General features: G+C 32.4%; 2 protein-coding genes across 10 annotated transcripts in view; one reads left to right on the forward strand and one right to left on the reverse strand.

The window, feature by feature from the left end:
- Positions 1–9,588, reverse strand: part of LOC135136516 (broad-complex core protein isoforms 1/2/3/4/5-like) — a 33,402-nt gene extending 23,814 nt beyond the window's left edge. For 3 of the 6 annotated variants that reach the window (XM_064065851.1, XM_064065857.1, XM_064065856.1), the window contains exons 1-3: positions 9,429–9,588; positions 9,234–9,374; positions 8,809–8,896 (exon numbers count right to left, since the gene is read on the reverse strand). In XM_064065851.1, coding sequence (XP_063921921.1) covers positions 8,809–8,830 — 22 coding nt within the window. In that variant the 5' untranslated portion in view covers positions 8,831–8,896; positions 9,234–9,374; positions 9,429–9,588. Of the gene's footprint in view, positions 1–8,808; positions 8,897–9,212; positions 9,375–9,428 lie in introns of all 6 variants that reach the window. The other 3 variants (XM_064065853.1, XM_064065854.1, XM_064065852.1) reach the window with 2 other exon arrangements.
- Positions 1–24,734, forward strand: part of Milt (milton) — a 32,565-nt gene that overhangs the window by 5,835 nt on the left and 1,996 nt on the right. For 3 of the 4 annotated variants that reach the window (XM_064065846.1, XM_064065847.1, XM_064065845.1), the window contains exons 2-8: positions 9,583–9,687; positions 10,167–10,271; positions 17,868–17,944; positions 18,180–18,429; positions 18,559–18,675; positions 18,725–19,436; positions 19,488–20,137. In XM_064065846.1, the coding sequence (XP_063921916.1) occupies positions 9,583–9,687; positions 10,167–10,271; positions 17,868–17,944; positions 18,180–18,429; positions 18,559–18,675; positions 18,725–19,436; positions 19,488–20,137 (2,016 nt within the window). Of the gene's footprint in view, positions 1–9,582; positions 9,688–10,166; positions 10,272–10,467; positions 10,487–17,867; positions 17,945–18,179; positions 18,430–18,558; positions 18,676–18,724; positions 19,437–19,487; positions 20,138–24,734 lie in introns of those variants that run through there. The other variant, XM_064065849.1, reaches the window with a different exon arrangement.

Raw genomic sequence — 24,734 nt, forward strand, 5'->3', positions numbered from 1 at the left:
TACAGGGAGTTCTATGTGAAAAAGCTGAAATATCGATATTTGAAAATTGAGCAGTTTTAGAATTTTTTTATAAACACTCTGTACATTGAAAGTTGCTTTAATTGATACTACAACAAAGCATGAACCTTTATTTATCCCTCCACAAAATATTGTATCACGAACTCTAAAAATAACCCAATGGCGATTTTTCTTGTGAACCCTCCATTGCCAAAAATTCAAGAAAAAATTGGAATAACGTGGCAACGTCGCATCAGAATTTCAAAAATAAGCTCTAGTTATAAAACCTGGGAAGAGCCTAATGAGAATGTGAAAAAATATATGGGTGTTTCGTTAAAAATAATAATAATAATAATAACGTTATCTCGAATGGAAAACATATTTTTCCTTATTACAATCAACTTTTTGCGTCTCGATCTGAAAAATGTTCTAAATCAATAAAGTTTTGATTTTTGCAGAAATTTAGGTGCGGAGGGTCAAAATCAAGGCGGATTCGTAGACCACGAGTAGTAGTGAAAATATTTTCGCTTGACAAGGTGGTTGTAAATAAATAAATGAATCATCCTTTGAACCTTGGAACAATTGTTCTTCTGGAAAATTTGAAACTCTTATTCGACACACGTTTGAATAAATAAATTGTTGTTTTCGTTGTTAGGAAGTGTGCAAACTCAGTTTTTAGTCGATGTCTCCATCAAGGCGAGCTTTTGCCTGCCATACAAAACGGACTCTGTAAGCATAGTCAACAATTAACAATAATTATTACATTTAGGTTGCTGATTTAATTTTAATGACCCATACAGCTCTTGTAACAAATTAAAATTTGCTGCTTCGTAGTTTACGAGAGGTGTTATTAACAGAGTTAATCATTTCAATATTTCAATTAGCGCCGAACCTTGATAATTTGAATATTAATTTTACGAAGCGAATTATTTCGATGAGAAAACGTATTATTGAACGTTTGTTTACTTTCATTCTGTACGGTAAATTATTTCTCCGAAAATTCAATCAGCGATAAGATCTTTGGAGAGCGCATTTTTAAAATTCGTGATACTTAAAGTTTTTATAGGAAAATCGCAGTGTTTTCAAAACGAACATAATCTCTAATCGCAGAAATTAATCACAGTTTTTAATTTGTTGTTTAAAGTTTAGTACCAATTGTTCATTAGCCTACGTTATTAAAGAATAATGTTATAATCAACTATTACACAGTATTTGTATTTTTAGTGTAAGATTACAATCAGCAGCGTCATTGAAATATTCAATTCGACTATTTCCAAGTGCGTTTTGTGTTGGTAAGTCAGATACATGAACGCGGAAAACCGTTTTTCGTGGATTCACTAGTCTTGAACCCTCGGTATCATCGCACGTAATTAATTTAGCGCTACGCGTGCTGAGAACGCCTCCAGTTTCCATTTTCATTCACCTTTTATCACAGAAAGTGTGTGATTTTTTGCATGGGTCTTTCATCATTATAAACACAAAGAATTTAGCTTCTTACTTTTATCAAGCTAATTGATCACGGTTCCCCGTGTTTTCTATTACCGGAAGAAAATAATTTTTTTTACGCATAATGATACTGTCATTAATTTATGCAAATTATATGCTTTTTTTCACAAGCTGCTATTGTGTCGCCGAAAACGCTACTATAGTTTAAAAAATCTGATCCGTATTTGTTTGTGTTGGTGTTGAACGCACGTAACCTCTTGCACAACCGGTTTTAAGAAAATGGGAATGCAGTTAGGCCGTTTGATTTTTCTTCGCGTGTGGATGAATTTAGAAACCTTCATTTTATCATCCGACTCGTATCTAGAATCTAGAAAAATTCGTGCCATGACGGATTTAATGAAGTGGTTTAGTGAGAATAACAATCGGTTTTTGTAAGTGGAACATAACTGTTTTTGCGTTAATTCGGATGGTTTAATCTAAAAACGAGTGGTGTTCTCGATTTTTGAGTCAACCTTCGACTAAGAATACTGACACTTTACATAATAATTACGTGTGTTGTGTTGTTAGCGTTTAAAAAAATCCCAGCTACTGAGTCATTATAGGTTGATTACATCGTTTGTGGTGTTTATTTAGCTAATTTTCGCGTTATTATGTCAGTGAGGTTGAATTTTGGTAAATGGAACTGTGGTTACGTGTCGGTGCAGTACCTGCATCGTTGAGGATTCTATAATTGTGCGTTCTATTTGTGTCTAAGTTTACAACAGTCTTGTTTGCTTGTACACTTTTGATTGTTTCCGATATCCGTTCCGTTTTTTTTTTTGACGCTAATGACTGTAATTAGTTTTTTCTACAATGATACGTCGAGTAATCGCAAAAACAAACAACAAAAGCTTCTTTCATAATTAAACTAAGTAGGTATGTGAATTAGAATATGGTTAACCGTTATGTCAGGTCATGATTTCTCCGAAGGCCGGACAATAAAATCGTTGCCAACTAACCCGACTTTATTAGCCAATCTTTAATTGTAAACCACCATGAGGTCGTTATGTCACAGGTGTAACAAAATCGGACGTAGGAAAATCCTCTTCATATTTCCCATCAATCAAAATTAACCCATCCGATTCGATTCGGTTAATGACTGTGAATTTTGGTTAACTTTTCGGGTTGCAAAACCAAGGCTTGTTATTTTCGTTTGAGCAAGTCTGAAATATTACTCACAGAGCAAGAATTATTTCATTCACTTACTGACAGTTGGGTATAGTTTTAACATTGTATTTGTTTTTTGACTCCGCTGGCGGACGAGCGTTGTAAGTAATTTTCTCTTTTTCCACACTTTCCGCAGCACTGTGCATTATCCTGCGCTTCCACTACTTATTTTTGTTGATGTGTCATTGAAAATCCGCGTCATCTGTCTTCGTGGTTAACGAGCATGTTAATTGTTATGAGTACACTGCATTTATGATGTATGGAATAAAACTAAAATTGCGCCATTAATCGATTAGTATCTTAATTGAGTTAACTACGATTTTATAACCATCTGCTGCTTTTATTAATCCGATTTCTCTTGTTATGTTTTTATTACGATTGAAGATGAAAGTGAAAATGTTGTTATTTTATGAGATTGTAATGGTGCAGTTACCTGCAATCAATAATCTCCGAAGTTACGCCTGATGTTATTTTTAAATATGACGGAAAGATTTCTAAAAATATGAGGGTTTGGTTTACCTAATGGCGACAAGTTAATGTTTCGCTTTCTAAAACATTTCAAAAAAGTCGGTGTGCTATTTTTGATATCTGGTTGGGGTATCGATCATCGGTGCGCTATCTAATTCAGAGTTAATCACTTAGTCATACATTTTTTTCTCGAATAATTTGCTGATAAGTGTGCCACTTTTACTAAAAGGTGTCATTTTAATAGCAAGTTTGACGACTTTAGAGTTCGCAACAATGGAAATAAATGTGTCGTAACGTGTGTTTTTATTTTTAATATCTGGTGTTGGATCTACAACTGAGAATTCATTTAATGGGTTTTAACATTGACACTAACATTTTTCCAACAGCCTTGTTCTATAAACTTTGGCCTGTACGTAATTATTATTAATTATTGTGGTGTTGAAGGTTTCGCTGACATCTGTATGAATCGACGAGTACTACGCGAATCGAGTTATCAATATGGGTACTCTTATCTACTAAAGTGTATTTTGGGTGGTATACCTTGATCAGTCGACCGAGATATTGAAGTCCGACACGTTTTTATTAAATATAGCTTTAAAAACCTAGAAGTGTCAATGTAAATGAAATAAGAATATTTTTTTATAGAATGCAATCTTTTTAGAACTGAGAACTAACATTTTTCGAGTAGTATGCGTTGCAGGATTTTTTTTATAAAAATACACATAGATAAATTTTTATTTATGGCTATCAGCTTTTCATCAAATTTGCTGACGTGAGCGATTTCGAGATTAAAAGAATTTTGTATCTCGTCAAACAATTCCCTGTATTGTTCGTTCAATAGGAAATTTTTGTTAGGTGTACAATTCGGATATGAGGTCTTGATTTTTTTATTAAAAAACCGTCGCTGGATGTTTCTGCCTCTACCAAGGTTTAAAATATTTGCTAAAGTATACAAACAAAAGCCTAGAAGGTTGGAGTTTTCAATTCACGGACAAAATATTTTCCGTAAAAAAAAGGTTTTTCTCGCTTGTTTTTTAGGAAACTATTCAAAAATCACAGTTTTTCAAAGTTACTTTTTCGAGCTTTTGAGAAATTTAAGAAATTTCATTTTCAAATTGAATTTTTTCGAAAATTTAGTCCGAGGACCATGAAGACTTTATGTTTTTCGAATCAGCTCGTCAAGGTCTACATCCCAGATTTTTTTGAAGATTTTTGGGCAATAAATATTTCAATTTTCCATTAAGACCACGTGTCCAAATCCGTTGTTTTTTGAATCGAGAGATCTCTTTTCCAGAATTTTTTGACCGTTTTTCGAGCTTTCGAGATATTTAAACATCCCATTTTCAAACCAAATTTCTGAAAAATCTTGTTGAAGCCATCCATTGAGACTTTATCTTTTTCGAATCAACTCGTTTTTTGTCACTTGAGAATTTTTAGGCAATTTTTCAAAAATCCCAATTTTTCTATGCACCCCGCATGAATTTTTTTTCGAGCCTTCGAGATATTTAAGAAAATTTGTTTTGAAACCGAATTTTTCGAAAATTTCGCCTGAGGACGATTAAGACTTCATATTTTTCGAATCAGCCCGTCGAGATCTATTTCCCAGATTTTTTTTACAATTTTTCGAGCTTTCGAGGTATTTAAAAATCCCATTTTCAAATCGAATTTTTCGAAAATCATGTTCGAAGCCATTGAGAGCTTTTTCGAATCAACTCGTCGCGATCTACATCCGAAAAAAAGTTTTTTTATTCACTCCAGGATTTTTAGGTAATTTTTGAAAAATCTCAATTTTTCGAGATATTTAAGAAAATTTATTTTGAAACCGAATTTTTCAAAAATTTAGTCCGGGGACCATGAAGACTTTATGTTTTTCGAATCAGATCATTAAGATCTTCATTCCAGATTTTTTTGAACATTTCTGGGCAATAAATATTTCACTTTTTTAATATATGAATTTTTACCGTTTCTTGAGATTTCAAGTATGTATTAAAAAAAAATATTTTCAAACAGAATTCTTGGAAAATTTAATTCGTGATCCATTGTGTTTCGAATTAGCCCGTCGAGCTCTATTTTCCAGAATTTTTTGACCATTTTTCGAGCTTCCAAGATATTTAAAAATCCCATTTTCAAACCAAGTTTTTCAAAAATCTTGTTGAAGCCATCCATTGAGACTTTGTCTTTTTCGAATCAGCTCGTTCTTTTTCACTTGAGAATTTTTAGGCAATTTTTCAAAAATCCCAATTTTTCGTTGCGCCCCCCATGAATTTTTTTTGAGCTTTCGAGATATTTAAGAATATATTTGTTTTGAAACCGAATTTTTCGAAAATTTAGTCCGAGGACCATTTAGACTTCATGTTTTTCGAATCAGCTCGTCGAGAGCTATTTCCCAGAATTTTTTTACCTTTTTCCGAGCTTTCGAAATATTAAAAAAAAAATTTGAAACCGAATTTTTCGAAAATCTTGTTCGGAGCCATCGAGACGTTATCTTTTTCGAGTCAACTCGTCGAGATCTACATCCGAAAATAATCCAAGGACCATTAAGACTTTCGGTTTTTCGCATCAGCTCGTTAAGAGCTTTCCCAGAATTTTTTGACCGTTTTTCGAGCTTCCAGATATTTAACAGTTTCATTTTTAAAGTTTTTCTTTTAAAATTTTTCTCACGTCTTGTTCGAAGACCGTTGAGACTTTATTTTTTCGAATCGATTTGTTTGAAGATTATTGGGCAACAAACATTTCAATTTTTCAATATATAAACTTTTTATCGTTTTTTGAGATTTCAAGATATATTTTTAAAAAACTTCATTTTCAAACAAAATTTTTCGAAAATCAGTTCCTGGGCCATTGAGACCATATGTCGAAGTCCGTTTTTCGAACTTTCGACATATTCAAAAATTCCATTTTCAAACCGAATTTTTCGAAAATCTTTTTCGAAGCCATTGAGACTTTATCTTTTTCGAATCAACTCGTCAAAAAAGTTTTTTCACTTGAGAATTTTTAGGCAATTTTTCAAAAATCCCCCATGAATTTTTTTCAAGCTTTCGATATATTTAAGAAAATTTCTGTTAAAACCGAATTTTTCGAAAATTTAGTCAGGGGATCATTAAGATTTTAGCTTTTTCGAATCAGCTCGTCGGGAGCTATATATTTCCCAGAATTTTTTGACCGTTTTTCGAGCTTTCGAGATATTTAATTAAAAAGTCCCATTTCCAAACCGAATTTTTCGAAAATCTTGTTCGAAGCCTTTGAAACTTTATCTTTTCGAATCAGCTTGTGTAGATCTACATCCCAGAGCTTTTTTTGGGGGGGAACTTTTCGAAAATTTCAATTTTCAATGAAATAAAATTTTTGAAATCTTTTTCGAGTTTTCCAAATATTTAGAAAAATTCATTTCCAAACCGAATTATTCGAAAACCTTAGTCGGGGACTATTAACACTTTGTATTTCTAGTGAATTTGTCAAGATCGACATCCTAGATTTTTTTGGATTTTTAGGCGAATTTTAAAAAATGTCTATTTTTCAATACTTTTTTTCGAGTTTTCGAGATATTTAAAAAATACGATAATTAAACTGAATTTTTCAAAAATCTTGGCCCGGAACCATTGACACGTTGTGTTTTTTAGACAACTTTCAAAAATTTCGATTTTCCAAAATACCCGGCATAAAATTTTTGACATTTTTTCGAGCTTTCGAAATATTTAAAAAAATTCATTTTCAAATTGAATTTTTCGAAAATCTTAGTCCGAGACTTTGTATTTCGAATCAATTCGTCAAGATCTACGTCCGAGATTTTTTTGAGGATTTTTAGGCGAATTTTAGAAACATCTTTCAATACTTTTTTTCGATCTTTCGAGATATTTACAAAATTCGATAATTAAACCGAATTTTTCAAAAATCTTGGTCCAGAACAACATTGACACGTTGTCTTTTTCGAATCAACTTGTCGCGAGCTATTTCCCAGAATTTTTTGACGTTTTTTCGAGCTTTCGAGAAATTTAAAATTTTCATTTTCAAACCGATTTTTTTTTACATCTTGTTGGAGGACCATCAAGACTTTATCTTTGCGAATCAGTTCGTCAAGATCTACATACCAGATTTTTTTGAAGATTTTTGGCCAACAAACATTGCATTTTTTCAACATATCAATTTTTTTAGCGGTTTTCGAGCTTTCGAGATATTTAAAAAATTCATTTTCGAACCGAATTTTTCGAAAATCTTAGTCGGAGACTATCAACACCTTGTATTTCGAATCAATTCGTCAAGATTTAGATTCCAGTTTTTTTTGGGGATTTTTAGGCCATTTTTTAAAAATGTCAATTTTTCAATACCTTTTTTCCATCCCATTTTCAAACCAAACTTTTCGAAAATCTTGTTTGGAGATTTTATCTTTTTCGAATCAGTTCGTCAAGATCTACATCCGGAAAAAAGGTTTTTTTTTCACGTGAGGATTTTTTGGCAACTTGGCAAAAATGCCAATTATTCAATATGAATTTTTTGACCGTTTCCGAAATATTTAAAAAATGTGACATTTAAACTTAATTTGACGGAAATCTTGGTCGGGGATCATTAGCATTTTGTTTTTCGAATCAGTTCGTCAAGATCCAGTTCTTAGATTTTTTTGAGGATTTTTAGGCGAATTTTTAAAAATGTCAGTTTTTTTGCAAAAGAAGCTTCTAATATTTCTGAAGAAATGGCCGTTCATTTATTGCTCTCACTACAGAATAACGGAAAAAATGCAGACAAAACTAAAAAAAATTGTTAACACTGTAATTTATGTTGCAGGATTTTTTTTTTTAATTAAAACTCATAGATAATTCTTATTTATGACTATCAGCGTTTCATTCAATTTACTGACGTGGGCGATTTTAGGATTATGTGAATTTTGTATCTCATCCGACAGTTTCCTGTATTGTTTGTTGAATTTGATTTATAAAAAAGTGTGTAAAGTAAAATTTGAATACGTGTACATGCTCAAGTGGGTGCAAAACGGTAAAATCACTTCTCGTTTTAAATATACTCAGACAAAATATGTATAATTGGTTCATGTGGAAATATTACGGAATTTAAGGTTTTTCATCGAATTTATTGCTTTAACAATTTGTAACCTAAATTAACTTAACTGTAAAAAGTAACTCTGTATAAATGTTGATGTGTCCTTAAAATATGAGGTTGGAACTAATTTTATTAATTGACCACAAATGTGTAATGATAATATTTAGAACGGTTCTAGTGAAAATTTCGTCACAACAATCTTTACAACGTCGTTGCACACAAACTTATTTGTTAGACATTTGCATGAAACTGTGTGTGTTTAATAAAGAAAAACTGGCGACTTTAGATTAAACTAATTTCTTTAGATAACATATTAGCTCGTTTATTTTATTTTTGGTTCGAAAAACGTGTCATCGCTTTTAAAATTCAAAGAAAATGAAATTCAGAAATTTTAAATGTAACTTCTTCATTGTCAAGGACTTTTATATTGCGGGTCACCTTAATTAAAATTATTTACAGCGACGTGAAAATCTTGTTTAAACTAGTCTTGTGATGTTTAACAATCGGCCATTTATAAGTATTTAATATGTTATTTTTGCATTATTCCTGTGTGTAATAATCGTTTTTGCAAACAAATTGTATTGACACAGGAACACTGCTGACGTAGTTGTTATTATAAAACAAAAAAAATTGTGTACTAACCTTGATCAAATTTATTCTTCATTTTAAACTCCAGAAGTTTTCATGGAGCAATCGTAGTGTCACATTGTCCTCGTTAAAACTTGTAGGTCTAAAATAAAATGAAAAATTAACATGTTCGTAAAAATATGGTCGAATTTTAGTGAAAATTGGTGGAGGTGCCGGGAAGTAAATTAATGTAAACCGGAACCACAAACCCTAGTCTAATCAAAACAAATATAATTAAAAACAAAATCAAATAAGTTTGATCCAGTTAGAGTGGCTATTTCCTTGGTGAAATTTCTTCTAAACATTGACATTTGCAGTTGGCATTGTAATATTTAAATATTAAAGGTGAGGTTATCTCCAACAATAAATTCATATAAAAATGTGTCACTAGATAGTTTAGCAAACACAGACACTCTTACCCATTAATTAATTTTAATTACCGGTCAGCATGTCGGAAAAGTTGTTACTTTTATCCAATTTTTCACCACGAGTGCGATTAACCGGTCGAGTATTGACGTTTTTCCCTCGTAAATACCATAGAAGATTACTTTCTACACCGTAACGACTTTCTTTCTCCTTTTCTGCATTTTTTATTGAGTAACAGTTAATTGATCAATCAGATATCATTCACGTACCTGTCCTTATTGATGCATTGTATGTGTGTGAATGGACACCTCAGCGGTACTCTTATCACCAGTATTTACATTTCTTCTCTCATGCTTGCCTTGTACCGCTTCACATGATCTTTTCTTTGAACGCGCTATTGACAACTGGTTTGTTGTTTTCTAGAGCTGTGCAGTGGAGAATCACTTCCCGAAGTGGAAATTATTAGTCTTCTGGAGGAGCAAATTCCCAAGTACAAGCTAAGGGCGGACACCCTTACGAAGTTCGGAGGTAAGTGACTCAAGTACAATGTTCCGTTTAATTGTGACGTCATTTTGTATCCGACTAACACTACGATTGAGACAATTTCACACTTTAACCTCGTTTTGGCACAGATAACCTGTAATCATTTCGTCTCCAATAACATAAGGAAGATTCTTATCTAACGTAGAACAAACAATTTTTCAAAAAAAAACTTAATCCGGTGAACCACGACAGCGCGATTTCGCCGCCAATAAAACGTAATCTGGCAGGGCTACCGGGCACCCATGCGTGCAGAACAAAAAATTATTTGCGCGATTAGCGAAACATCCAACCAACACAGTTATGGTAAAATTGTCAACAGATAGATTTTTCAAGGTCCGGCTTTATCTATTAGCGTAGTGGTTGTCTTGTGATACGTGCACGTTCAGGTGCGTCGCGTCGGTATTTCTCCGCGACATCCGTCTTAATCTTGCTTTTCAAATACAGGTGAACGTTTTATTATGCAGGTTACGAAAACCAGGATTGGTTCATACCGTCTCCAGCATTACAAATTGACGAGGCCGATTTGAAATTGTCTCCGGATCAAATCCGAGAAACCCTCAATTACTTTCGTAAGTATTCCGATTTTTCAAATGGAAATTTTAAGTTGTATATGTGCGTTATATAATTTGAGTTGCATTTGCATAACAAAACGTGTTTTCAACAAAGTGTTCTTAGAATGAGTCGTAAAATTGCTTTATTTTGTGTTGTCACAAAAATCAGCTGTCATAAAACCGTCAAAGTCATTCTATTTTCGTGCGACTTTGGTGCTTTAAATCCAGTGCTGGTGCGTATACAATTACGTAGTTGTCATTAATAATTCGAAGCTTATTAATCTGTGATAAAATTGATGGTTAACACCGGCTGAAAATAATAGCTCATTCACGTGTAGAATTGTAGATGATTCCTGAAACTAATCAGTCGATCATGAATGATTTACAACTTTTCTCGCGAATTCGTTAAAAGATTAAGTCACACTTTACCAATTTTACGGAAACTAAATTACTCGACCTTATATCCAGTTGTCTGACACGGTCTGCCGCTCATACTTGAAAATTAATAAACAATCAATATCGATCAATGAATGTTTGTGTCGGTTTTACGCCAAAAACTAGGTAACAAGTGGAGGCGGTGCCTAAAATTGTATTGTCCGTTCACGATCTTTATATAGTAGGGTTGGCCATGAAAATATAGTGAGTTTGTTGGTATTCGATGCAGAAGAATATAAATTCCCTGAACTTTTTTTTTTATTCAATTAAAGGTTAAAAAATATGCCAGAAATATAAACCTTATTGCCGATATATTAACCCCGCCCACCCGCCCTATCTCAATTCTGATGATTTTTTTTATTCGTCATCTGCCAAAGGGGCGGAGCTTAACTGCAAAAACCATATTTCTCTACGAGAAATTAAAAAATGTGTTTGAGTATCGTGTTGCTAAAAAAAATACCATGTATATTAAGAAAAAATTAAAACCCACCCATACTTGCCTTGATCTAAATAGTAATAAAGTTTTCATTCGTTGGCAGACTAGGGGCGGAGCCTAATTGAAAAATCCATACTTTCCTACAAAAATTTACCATTTTGAACGTGTTTTAAATTTCTGAGAATAAGAAAAATCATCATAATTGAGACGGGGTGGGTGGGCGGGGTATATATTTTGTCTGTTTTTTTTTTTAATATACTTAGTATTCTTTGAATAACACAATACTGAAAAACATGTTTTTAATTTGTTGTAAAGAAACGAGTATTTTGCAGTTAAGCTTGATTCACGACGAATAAAAAAAATCGTCACAATCGAGACAGGGCGGGTGGGCGGGCTTACATTTTGCTTTTTTTTTCTTTATTATGTAGACTTTTTTCATAAGAAGACACTTAAAACATGGTTAAAATGGAAAACTTGTATAAGGAAATATCGATTTTGCAATTAGGTTCCATCCATAATTGCAAAATCCATATTTCCTTGTAAAAATGTACCATTTTAACATTATTTTAAGTTTCTTGTGAAAAGATAGCTACGTAAATTTAGAAAAAAAAAAGAAAAATATTAACCCCGCCCACCCGCCCTATCTCAATTCTGATGATTTTTTTATTCGTCATCTGCCAAAGGGGCGGAGCTTAACTGCAAAATCCTTATTTCTCTACGAGAAATTAAAAAATGTGTTTGAGTATCGTGTTGCTAAAAAAATACCATGTATATTAAGAAAAAATTAAAACCCACCCATACTTGCCTTGATCTAAATAGTAATGAAGTTTTAATTCGTTGGCAGACTAGGGGCGGAGCCTAATTGAAAAATCCATACTTCCCTACAAAGATTTACCATTTTGAACGTGTTTTAAATTTGTAAGAATAAAAAGATCATCACAATTGAGATGGGATGGGTGGGCGGGGTATATATTTTGTCTGTTTTTTTCTTAATATACGTAGTATTCTTTGAACAACACAATACTGAAAAACATGTTTTTAATTTGTTGTAGAGAAACGAGTATTTTACAATTAAGCTTGATTCACGACGAATAAAAAAAATCATCACAATTGTGATAGGGCGGGTGGGCGGACTTACATTTTGCTTTTTTTTCTTTAATGTGTAGACTTCTTTTCATAAGAAGACACTTAAAACATGATTAAAATGGAAAACTTGTATAAGGAAATATCGATTTTGCAATTGGGTTCCATCCATAATTGCAAAATTCACATTTCCCTGTAAAAATGTACCATTTTAACATTATTTTAAGTTTCTTGTGAAAAGATAGCTGCGTAAATTTAGAAAAAAAAAGCAAAATATTTAACCCCGCCCACCCACCCTATCTCAATTCTGATGATTTTTTTTTATTCGTGATCTGCCAAAGGGGCGGAGCTTAACTGCAAAATCCTTATTTCTCTCCGAGAAATTAAAAAATGTGTTTGAGTATCGTGTTGCTTAAAAAAATACCATGTATATTAAGAAAAAATCAAAACCCACCCATACTTGCCTTGATCTAAATAGTAATGAAGTTTTCATTCGTTGACAGACTAGGGGCGGAGCCTAATTGAAAAATCCATACTTCCCTACAAAAATTTACCATTTTCAACGTGTTTTAAATTTCTAAGGATAAGAAAAATCATCACAATTGAGATGGGGTGGGTGGGCGGGGTATATATTTTGTCTGTTTTTTTCTTAATATACGTAGTATTCTTTGAACAACACAATACTCAAAAACATGCTTTTAATTTGTTGTAAATAAACGAGTATTTTGCAGTTAAGCTCCGCCCTCTTGATTCACGACGAATAAAAAAAATCATCACAATTGAGATAGGGCGGGTGGGCGGGCTTACATTTAGTATTTTTTTCTTTAATGTGTTTTTTTCATAAGAAGACACTTAAAACATGGTTAAAATGGAAAACTTGTATAAGGAAATATCGATTTTGCAGTTAGGTTCCATCCATTATTGCAAAATCCATATTTCCTTGTAAAAATGTACCATTTTAACATTATTTTAAGTTTCTTGTGAAAAGATAGCTGCGTAAATTTGGAAAAAAAAAACCAAAATATTAACCCCGCCCACCCGCCCTATCTCAATTCTGATAATTTTTTTTATTCGTCACCTGCCAAAGGGGCGGAGCTTAACTGCAAAATCCTTATTTCTCTACGAGAAATTAAAAAATGTGTTTGAGTATCGTGTTGCTAAAAAATACCATGTATATTAAGAAAAAATTAAAACCCACCCATACTTGCCTTGATCTGAATTGTAATGAAGTTTTCATTCGTTGGCAGACTAGGGGCGGAGCCTAATTGAAAAACCCATACTTCCCTACAAAAATTTACCATTTTGAACGTGTTTTAAATTTCTAAGAATAAGAAAAAACACCACAATTGAGATGGGGTGGGTGTGGGGGGGGGGGGGTATATATTTTGTCTGTTTTTTTCTTAATATACGTAGTATTCTTTGAACAACACAATACTCAAAAACATGCTTTTAATTTGTTGTAAATAAACGAGTATTTTGCAGTTAAGCTCCGCCCTCTTGATTCACGACGAATAAAAAAAATCATCACAATTGAGATAGGGCGGGTGGGCGGGCTTACATTTTGTATTTTTTTCTTTAATGTGTTTTTTTCATAAGAAGACACTTAAAACATGGTTAAAATGGAAAACTTGTATAAGGAAATATCGATTTTGCAATTAGGTTCCATCCATAATTGCAAAATCCATATTTCCTTGTAAAAATGTACCATTTTAACATTATTTTAAGTTTCTTGTGAAAAGATAGCTACGTAAATTTAGAAAAAAAAAAGAAAAATATTAACCCCGCCCACCCGCCCTATCTCAATTCTGATGATTTTTTTATTCGTCATCTGCCAAAGGGGCGGAGCTTAACTGCAAAATCCTTATTTCTCTACGAGAAATTAAAAAATGTGTTTGAGTATCGTGTTGCTAAAAAAATACCATGTATATTAAGAAAAAATTAAAACCCACCCATACTTGCCTTGATCTAAATAGTAATGAAGTTTTAATTCGTTGGCAGACTAGGGGCGGAGCCTAATTGAAAAATCCATACTTCCCTACAAAGATTTACCATTTTGAACGTGTTTTAAATTTGTAAGAATAAAAAGATCATCACAATTGAGATGGGATGGGTGGGCGGGGTATATATTTTGTCTGTTTTTTTCTTAATATACGTAGTATTCTTTGAACAACACAATACTGAAAAACATGTTTTTAATTTGTTGTAGAGAAACGAGTATTTTACAATTAAGCTTGATTCACGACGAATAAAAAAAATCATCACAATTGTGATAGGGCGGGTGGGCGGACTTACATTTTGCTTTTTTTTCTTTAATGTGTAGACTTCTTTTCATAAGAAGACACTTAAAACATGATTAAAATGGAAAACTTGTATAAGGAAATATCGATTTTGCAATTGGGTTCCATCCATAATTGCAAAATTCACATTTCCCTGTAAAAATGTACCATTTTAACATTATTTTAAGTTTCTTGTGAAAAGATAGCTGCGTAAATTTAGAAAAAAAAAGCAAAATATTTAACCCCGCCCACCCACCCTATCTCAATTCTGATGATTTTTTTTTATTCGTGATCTGCCAAAGGGGCGGAGCTTAACTGCAAAATCCTTATTTCTCTCCGAGAAATTAAAAAATGTGTTTGAGTATCGTGTTGCTTAAAAAAATACCATGTATATTAAGAAAAAATCAAAACCCACCCATACTTGCCTTGATCTAAATAGTAATGAAGTTTTCATTCGTTGACAGACTAGGGGCGGAGCCTAATTGAAAAATCCATACTTCCCTACAAAAATTTACCATTTTCAACGTGTTTTAAATTTCTAAGGATAAGAAAAATCATCACAATTGAGATGGGGTGGGTGGGCGGGGTATATATTTTGTCTGTTTTTTTCTTAATATACGTAGTATTCTTTGAACAACACAATACTCAAAAACATGCTTTTAATTTGTTGTAAATAAACGAGTATTTTGCAGTTAAGCTCCGCCCTCTTGATTCACGACGAATAAAAAAAATCATCACAATTGAGATAGGGCGGGTGGGCGGGCTTACATTTAGTATTTTTTTCTTTAATGTGTTTTTTTCATAAGAAGACACTTAAAACATGGTTAAAATGGAAAACTTGTATAAGGAAATATCGATTTTGCAGTTAGGTTCCATCCATTATTGCAAAATCCATATTTCCTTGTAAAAATGTACCATTTTAACATTATTTTAAGTTTCTTGTGAAAAGATAGCTGCGTAAATTTGGAAAAAAAAAACCAAAATATTAACCCCGCCCACCCGCCCTATCTCAATTCTGATAATTTTTTTTATTCGTCACCTGCCAAAGGGGCGGAGCTTAACTGCAAAATCCTTATTTCTCTACGAGAAATTAAAAAATGTGTTTGAGTATCGTGTTGCTAAAAAATACCATGTATATTAAGAAAAAATTAAAACCCACCCATACTTGCCTTGATCTGAATTGTAATGAAGTTTTCATTCGTTGGCAGACTAGGGGCGGAGCCTAATTGAAAAACCCATACTTCCCTACAAAAATTTACCATTTTGAACGTGTTTTAAATTTCTAAGAATAAGAAAAAACACCACAATTGAGATGGGGTGGGTGTGGGGGGGGGGTATATATTTTGTCTGTTTTTTTCTTAATATACGTAGTATTCTTTGAACAACACAATACTCAAAAACATGCTTTTAATTTGTTGTAAATAAACGAGTATTTTGCAGTTAAGCTCCGCCCTCTTGATTCACGACGAATAAAAAAAATCATCACAATTGAGATAGGGCGGGTGGGCGGGCTTACATTTTGTATTTTTTTCTTTAATGTGTTTTTTTCATAAGAAGACACTTAAAACATGGTTAAAATGGAAAACTTGTATAAGGAAATATCGATTTTGCAATTAGGTTCCATCCATTATTGCAAAATCCATATTTCCTTGTAAAAATGTACCATTTTAACATTATTTTAAGTTTCTTGTGAAAAGATAGCTGCGTAAATTTGGAAAAAAAAACAAAATATTAACCCCGCCCACCCGCCCTATCTCAATTCTGATAATTTTTTTTATTCGTCACCTGCCAAAGGGGCGGAGCTTAACTGCAAAATCCTTATTTCTCTACGAGAAATTAAAAAATGTATTTGAGTATCGTGTTGCTAAAAAAAATACCATGTATATTAAGAAAAAATTAAAACCCACCCATACTTGCCTTGATCTAAATAGTAATGAAGTTTTAATTCGTTGGCAGACTAGGGGCGGAGCCTAATTGAAAAATCCATACTTCCCTACAAAGATTTACCATTTTGAACGTGTTTTAAATTTGTAAGAATAAAAAGATCATCACAATTGAGATGGGATGGGTGGGCCGGTTTTTATTTTGCCGTAACACGATATTTAAAAACATGTTTTTATTGTCTTGTAAAGAAATGAGTATTTTGGAGTTAAGGTCCGCCCTCTTGGTTCTCGGCGAATAAAAAAAATCATTACAATTGAGAGGGGGCGGGTGGGCGGGTTTACATTTTGGCCTTTTGTTTTAAAATGTGTAGACTTCTTTTCACGACAAGAAACTTAAAACATGTTTAAAATGGAAAATTTGTATAACGAAATCAATCACTGTAGATATGTTCTCAAAAAAGTAATTTTGGCTGCAACGACATGTTTTTGTTCACATAGAATTTTGCGGCCATTTACTTCCCTGTGTTTATAACCCATTGACTTAAGAATGTTGTATAATGTGGTTCGCCCCCTTTAAATTCCAGCTGTTCCCTAGAATATGCCAAAAGAGTATCTACAGTGAAATATTCGTTTTTTTCATTAAGTTGCCAAATTTGTTGCAGGTCTTTCCGAAACATATAATTTGTAAATAAATCCGTTGGTTTTCGCTTGCCAGATAGTGATGTTTTAGATTTTGGTCCCCTGTTGATAAAATTTTCGCCACAGTTGATGTTCCCACCTATGAGAAAAAAAAATTAAAAATATGAATCTGTCACAATAACAAATTATCTATGCTGATAAAATTAAAACATTTGTTTGCTTGATTAAAAAATTGCGTCTGATAATTCTGATCTAATAAATGAAGTAGAAAAGTGGCAATCCAGCCCAAAGCAAATGTCAATCAGACTACTGACAGACAAAAAACTAAATCACCAAATCAGTTTATCCAACTTAAAGAAAAAATATCAAAGCCTACTTTACTATATAAAGATCGTGAATGGATAATACTTGAAAATTAATAATCAATCAATGAACGTTTGTGGCGTTTTAACGCCAAAAACTAGGCAACAGTGGAGGCGGCGCCTAAAAATGTACCCGTTTACATATTCCTTGTGGCCGGTTTTATTTTAACCCAACAAAACATGTGTTATGTAAGTAAATACGCGAATAAATTCAACACATGTCGTGTTAATGTGTTCATGTTTGCTGGCTGTGTTTACCAATTACGACAGATTCGGATAATCTTGAGGTTTTAGATACCGACATTGTATGAACTTTAAATCCAGGTATTAACGACTGAAGGACAAACAATGCGATGCATATCGGTACATGAGACATAACTTCGACGTCTGATAACGTATCTGTCTTTTGTGTTCCTTATCTCATGTTTTAATGTAACATATTAGCGAAATTTGTGTTATTTGGTCGCCGTCGTTTATCAGAGTGTGAATTTTTCTTCTAGTTCTATGTAGTAACCGGGTGAGCCAAATGACCAAGACCTACGATGACATAGAAGCGGTCACTAGGCTTCTGGAAGAGGTACGTACTGGAATTTATTTAGTCATGTTGATTTAGTTGGTTAAACAAGAACCCGTCTGGTTACGGTAACGCCAAATATTGTTTAACTACTAAAAAAAGACGTTTCAAAAACGTCTATATCGCGTGTAAACACTCGTCTCGAAAAATTTACCTTATCTCTTGTTTGTATTTTCATTCGAAAATTCAGGCTAGTCGTAAACAGATATTGAACTTGTTTATTTGTAACAAAATCTAGAAAGAAAAGGATTTGGAACTGACGGCGCGAATCGGCAAAGAACTCCTCCAGTCTAACAGTAAGCTCGAAAACACTATAGCCTCCCTAGAAACCGATCTTAAATCAGCCCTTGAAAAAATCACACAGCTCAGCCATGAAGTTCAGAAGAAAACCGAACTCATCCAGATACTTACGAACGACATGGACGAGTCGGTGTTCGAGAACGGCTCCAGCGGCCGGATTAATTTAGAACTGATGCAAAAAAGAATGGGTAAGGACTCCACGTCCCATTTTTTAAAATACACATTCACTTAATATCTTTGGCAAGTAACCGTGTTTATATTAGACGCTTACGTGTTTAAAATCAATCCGGAAATGTTTGTAATGTTTTCCGTCTTAGCTGGCCTGGAAGAAGAAAACAAGGCGCTGAAGTGCGAATACAACCGATTGGCCAAAGACACGGAGACGGTGGAGGCCAAAGAGCAAATGTTGCTGAAGGATCTAACAGGACAGTTAAGTAAGTTGTCACGACTTAAGTTAGACTTGTGTCTAACACGGTTGAATAGGTTGTGCCAACTCCAGCATGGGGTACTTGGAGGACGAAATCGACCGCCAGAAGGAAGAGAACCGGATACAGCACGAGCAAATCCTCACCCTTCAAGCTAGAATCCAAGACATGGAAGAAAAAGTGACGAAATTCACAGCCGAGAACTACGAACTGAGTAGTCTGCTTCAAATCACGAAAGACAACCAAGGAAGTCTGGCGATAGAGTTGTCGGAGTTCAAAGCGAGGTACTACGAAGTGGAAAGTTTGTTGCGTGATACTCAGGAGCAGCTGCGCAAACTCCGAAAGAAACAGACCCCGGGGGCTAGAATCGCCATGTTTTCGTCCCTAGGCACGACCTCCCAGCCCTTCGATAGTCTACAAAGCGAGCTTGAAATGTCCATGCACTCGGAGCTCAGTACGGACTCAGGAATCTCCAACCCGGATATCGTGCCTCAGTACAAGAAGGTGTTCGAGACGGTTCGATGTGCCTCTCAGAACTCCCTGAGTAGTGCGGACAGCTTGGGTAGTTTACACTCGGGAATCGGGGGGTACGTGAGTAGCACGAGTATGGCGGGGGCGGGGCCGAGGATGAGCATCCGAGCGCAGACTTCCGACGTGCGGCGGTCATCAGGCTCGATTTACAGTAGCAGCAGTCTGGGGTACCCCAGTATAGACTCGACGGGTCAATCCGATACCGAGTTCAGTCAAACCGACTCCGATGAAGGTTATCCGTAAGTGCGCTTCAAAACGAAGTGGAGGTCAGTCGTGACGGTTTTTTCTAGGGGCGCCCCACAGAAAGGAATCCCCGGAGTACCAGGAGCCGCCGATTTGGAAGCCGCCTTGAAACGACTAACACCTGGAGAAGTGTTAGCCCGACGGGCTAATCTTCAACACGGTCCTACGTATGGGGGGTACGAAGGCGATTCGTATCTCCCATTCGGGTGTCGTACCCCTGATAGTCTCATGTCCACGGGTTCCGGTAACTACATGGGTTGGAAGTTACCAGAGAAACTCCAGATTGTGAAACCGTTGGAGGGGTCGCAGACCCTTCATCATTGGTCGCAATTGGCGCAGCCTACGTTCGGGGGTTTGCTCGAGGAACGACCCGGAGTGAAAATCCGCGGCGGCAAAGAGTTGGAAGAGATGGGGTTGGAGTCGTACGGCCTAAGCGACTTAGAGGAAGACGAAGAGTACACCAATCCCGGGAAAGTGTTCGATTCGTTGGCACCCACGTATACTCTGACGAATAGTACTGTGATGCACCCCGACGATGGTACTTTCGTTAGTCCTAGTACCCGTGGGAGTCGAGTGGCGTCGGTGTGTTCTAGTATCCAGAACTCACCTCCGCAGACGCCTGGTCAGTTGAGTCGGCGGAATTCGTGTAGTACTTTTTCCACGACGTACGGACTGGCGAAGATACTTAACGAACGAGGTAAGATTCAACGAGTACCAGTGGCGTAAATAAAAAAGGGGCGCAGACCGTAACGTAACCGATATATTTTGTGCAATTTTTAAAGAAGGGGTTTTCATTGGAATTGAAAATGAGATCAGGTAAATTAATAACTATTTAACGAACGAGTTTGTTAATAAAGGTCATTAATAATCGAGATATTTTAACGCGCGAGGAACGAGTTTTTATATTTTTTCTTTTTCTCAATTTGAAATTTTTCATTTTTGGATTTTTCAATTTTTTTTGTTTTCAATTTTTCGTTTCTTCAATTTTTGATTTGCAGGTTTTCTAATTTTCATTTTAGATATGTAATAATAATTATAATTTTTATTAGAGTTGTTCACTTTTTCAATTTTTCGTTTTTGGAATTTTTTAATTTTTCGTTCTTTGATTCATTAATTTTTTCTCGATTTCTAGTTTTTCAATGTTTCTATTTTTCGTTTCTTCAGTTCTACAATTTTGTCAAATAAATGTTATATAAATTAAAAAAAAAGTAACAGTGTCTTTATGGTCTATGAATCCGTGTTGAATTTTTATCTTCGACATCGAAATTTTTGTGGAAAAATAAAACAAAATTGAATTACAATTTTTGCAATTTAAAAAAAAATCATTTTTATATTTCTCAATTTCTCTATTAATCAATTCTTTGATTTTTCGATTTTTCCTCTTTCCAATTTATCGATTTTTCAGTTTTTCGATTTCTCAAGTTTTCGTTGTTCCAATTTTGGGATTTTTCAATATCTCCAATTTTTTAATTTAAAATTTTTCACTTTTTTGATATATCGATTTCTCGATCTTTCGATTTTTAAAATTTCTGATTTTTCGAATTTTGAATATTTTGATTTATCGGTTTTTTTTTAAGTTTAAATATGTATTTCAGTTTAAAATTTTCCGGTTTTTCGATTTCTCCATTTCTCGGATCTTTTGATGTCTCAATTTTTTAATTTCGATTTCTCGGCATTTCCATTTTTCAATTTTTTATTTCTTCAATTTTTTTAGATTTTTAAAATTCTCCATTTTTCGATTTTATGTTTTGTTATGCTTCCATCTCCCGATTTTAACCTTTTTAACGTATATTCCAATTTTTCGATTTTGGAATTTTCGATTTCTTACATCTCGATTTTTCGTTTTTTCGATTTTAAAATGTGTTTAATTTTGATTTTTCGACTTACCGGAAATCGATTTTTGGGTTTTTCAATTTTTCGACTTTTCAGTTTTGAAGTTTTTCAATTTGTCGATTTTTTGGTTTTTCATTTCTTCAGTTTTTCGGTTTTTCAAGTTTTCGAATTTTTAAATTTAAAATTTTTCAATTTTTCGATTTTATTTTTTTTTACGTTCCGAATTCCCGATTTTAATTTTTTTTATGCTTTTCAATTTTTGGTTTTTCTAAATTTTCATTTTTCCATTTCTCAATTTCTCGATTTTTCGACTTTGATTTTGTGGTTTTTTTAAATGTTAAATTTTTCGTTATTGTAATTTTTCTATTTTTTAAATTTTAGATATTTCGACATCTTGAATTTTCGATCTTTTTTCAGTTTGAATTCCTCGGTTTTTCGATTTTTCAGTTTTTGATTTTCCAACTTTTAGATGTTTCAAATTTTAGAGTTTGCAAATTTCACGAGTTTAAAATTTTTAATTTCGTCAATTTTTCGATTTGCAATTTTTCCTGTGGGTTTTTAATTTTCTTTATTTTTTCAATTTTCTGCTTTCAATTTTCCGTTTTTTTAATTTTTCATTTGCAATTTTTCTAGTTTTCATTTTAATTATGTACTCCTAATAATTATAATTTTTAAAGTTGTTCACTTTTTCGGTTTTTCGTTTTTGGAATTTTTCAATTTTTCGGTGTTTGAATGTCACAGTTTTTGGACTTTACAATTTTCAAGATTCTATAATTTTTCGATTTTACAATTTTTGGATTTTCCAATTGTTCAATTCGAATAGTTTTTCTTCTTTCCCATTCTTCGATTCATTAATTTTTTTTTAGATTTTTAAGTTTCTCGGTTTTTAGTTTTTCATTGTTTCAATTTTTCATTTTTTCGAATTTTTAACTTTCCGAAAAAACAAAAATTTTAAAATAGAAAAATTGTAAAACTGAAAAAGTACAAAATGAAAGCTTCGAAATATAAAAAAATTGGAAATCAAGAACTTGAAAAATCAAAGATTGAAAATGTAAAAAATTGAATAAACAAAAAATTATAAAATCCAAAGAAACATTGAAAAAATAAAGATAATGGAAAAATGAAAAATTGTGATATAAAATCAAGGAAAGGAAAATTACAAAATCGGGAAAATGAAAATATGGAAAATCTGAAAAATATAGAAATTGAAAAATTCCCAAAATTGCGATGTTTAAAATTGAGATAGCGAAAACTTAAAAATCCAGAAATGGAAAAATTTTTAAAATTGGAAAATTGAGATATGAGAAATCGAAAATTCCAAAAATGGAAAACTTGAAACACATTAAAAAATTAAAATCGGGAAATCGAAACATAAAGATTATAAAAGGGAAAAATGAAAAATTTTAAAAATTGAAAATTTAAAATATATACTAAAAAAATCGAAAATTTTGAAAATCGAAAAACCAAGAAATCGAAATCGAAAACTTGAGACTTCAAAAGATCGAGAAATCGAAATAGGCCGAAATCGGAAAATTCAAAATTGAAATATTTACTTAAAAAAAAGATAAACGGAAAAATCGAAAAACTCAAAAAAAATCGATAAACCTAGATATGAGAAACAGAAAATTCCAAAAATCGAAAAATTGAAATACAGATTAAAAAGTTTAAAAAATCGTAAAAACAAATTCCATTCGATTTTATCGATTTTGCAATTTTTGTTTCTTCAATTTTTTCCAATTTTTTAATTTCCGATTTTTCAATTTTTCGAATTTTCTACTTTTCGAATAAACAAAATCGAAAAATTATAAAATAGAAAAATTGTAAAACTGAAAAAGTACAAAATGAAAGCTTCGAAATATAAAAAAATTGGAAATCAAGAACTTGAAAAATCAAAAATTGAAAATGTAAAAAATTGAATAAACAAAAAATTATAAAATCCAAAGAAACATTGAAAAAATAAAGATAATGGAAAAATGAAAAATTGTGATATAAAATCAAGAAAATGAAAATTACAAAAACGGGAAAATGAAAATATCGAAAATCTGAAAAATGTAGAAATTGAAAAATTCCCAAAATTGCGATGTTTAAAATTGAGATAGCGAAAACTTAAAAACCGAGAAATCGAAAAATTTTTAAAATTGGAAAATTGAGATACGAGAAATCGAAAATTCCAAAAATGGAAAACTTGAAACACATTAAAAAATTAAAATCGGGAAATCGAACCATAAGTATTATAAAAGGGAAAAATGAAAAATTTTAAAAATCGAAAATTTTGAAAATCGAAAAAGCAAGAAATCGAAATCGAAAACTTGAAACTTCAAAAGATCGAGAAATCGAAATAGGCCGAAATCGGAAAATTCAAAAGTGAAATATTTACTTAAAAAAAAAGATAATAATTATAATTTTTAAAGTTGTTCACTTTTTAGGTTTTTCGTTTTTGGAATTTTTCAATTTTTCGGTGTTTGAATGTCACAGTTTTTGGACTTTACAATTTTCAAGATTCTATAATTTTTCGATTTTACAATTTTTGGATTTTCCAATTTTTCAATTCGAATGGTTTTTCTTCTTTCCCATTATTCGATTCATTAGTTTTTTTTGGATTTTTAAGTTTCTCGGTTTTTAGTTTTTCATTGTTTCAATTTTTCATTTTTTCGAGTTTTTAACTTTTCGAATAAACAAAATCGAAAAATTATAAAATAGAAAAATTGTAAAACTGAAAAAGTACAAAATGAAAGCTTCGAAATATAAAAAAATTGGAAATCAAGAACTTGAAAAATCAAAAATTGAAAATGTAAAAAATTGAATAAACAAAAAATTATAAAATCCAAAGAAACATTGAAAAAATAAAGATAATGGAAAAATGAAATATTGTGATATAAAATCAAGAAAATGAAAATTACAAAAACGGGAAAATGAAAATATCGAAAATCTGAAAAATATAGAAATTGAAAAATTCCCAAAATTGCGATGTTTAAAATTGAGATAGCGAAAACTTAAAAATCGAGAAATCGAAAAATTTTTAAAATTGGAAAATTGAGATATAATAAATCGAAAATTCCAAAAATGGAAAAATTGAAACACATTAAAAAATTAAAATCGGGAAATCGAAACATAAAGATTATAAAAGGGAAAAATGAAAAATTTTAAAAATCGAAAATTTAAAATATATACTAGAAAAATCGAAAATTTTGAAAATCGAAAAACCAAGAAATCGAAATCGAAAACTTGAGACTTCAAAAGATCGTGAAATCGAAATAGGCCGAAATCGGAAAATTCAAAATTGAAATATTTACTTAAAAAAAAGATAAACGGAAAAATCGAAAAACTCAAAAAAATCGATAAACCTAGATATGAGAAACAAAAAATTCCAAAAATCGAAAAATTGAAATACAGATTAAAAAGTTTAAAAAATCGTAAAAACAAATTCCATTCGATTTTATCGATTTTTCAATTTTTCGAAT

The sequence above is a fragment of the Zophobas morio genome, unplaced genomic scaffold, assembly GCF_036711695.1.
Source record: "Zophobas morio isolate AGI-343-1 ecotype UQ-CSIRO unplaced genomic scaffold, CSIRO_AGI_Zmor_V1 ptg000026l, whole genome shotgun sequence".
Taxonomy (NCBI): Eukaryota; Metazoa; Arthropoda; class Insecta; order Coleoptera; family Tenebrionidae; genus Zophobas; species Zophobas morio.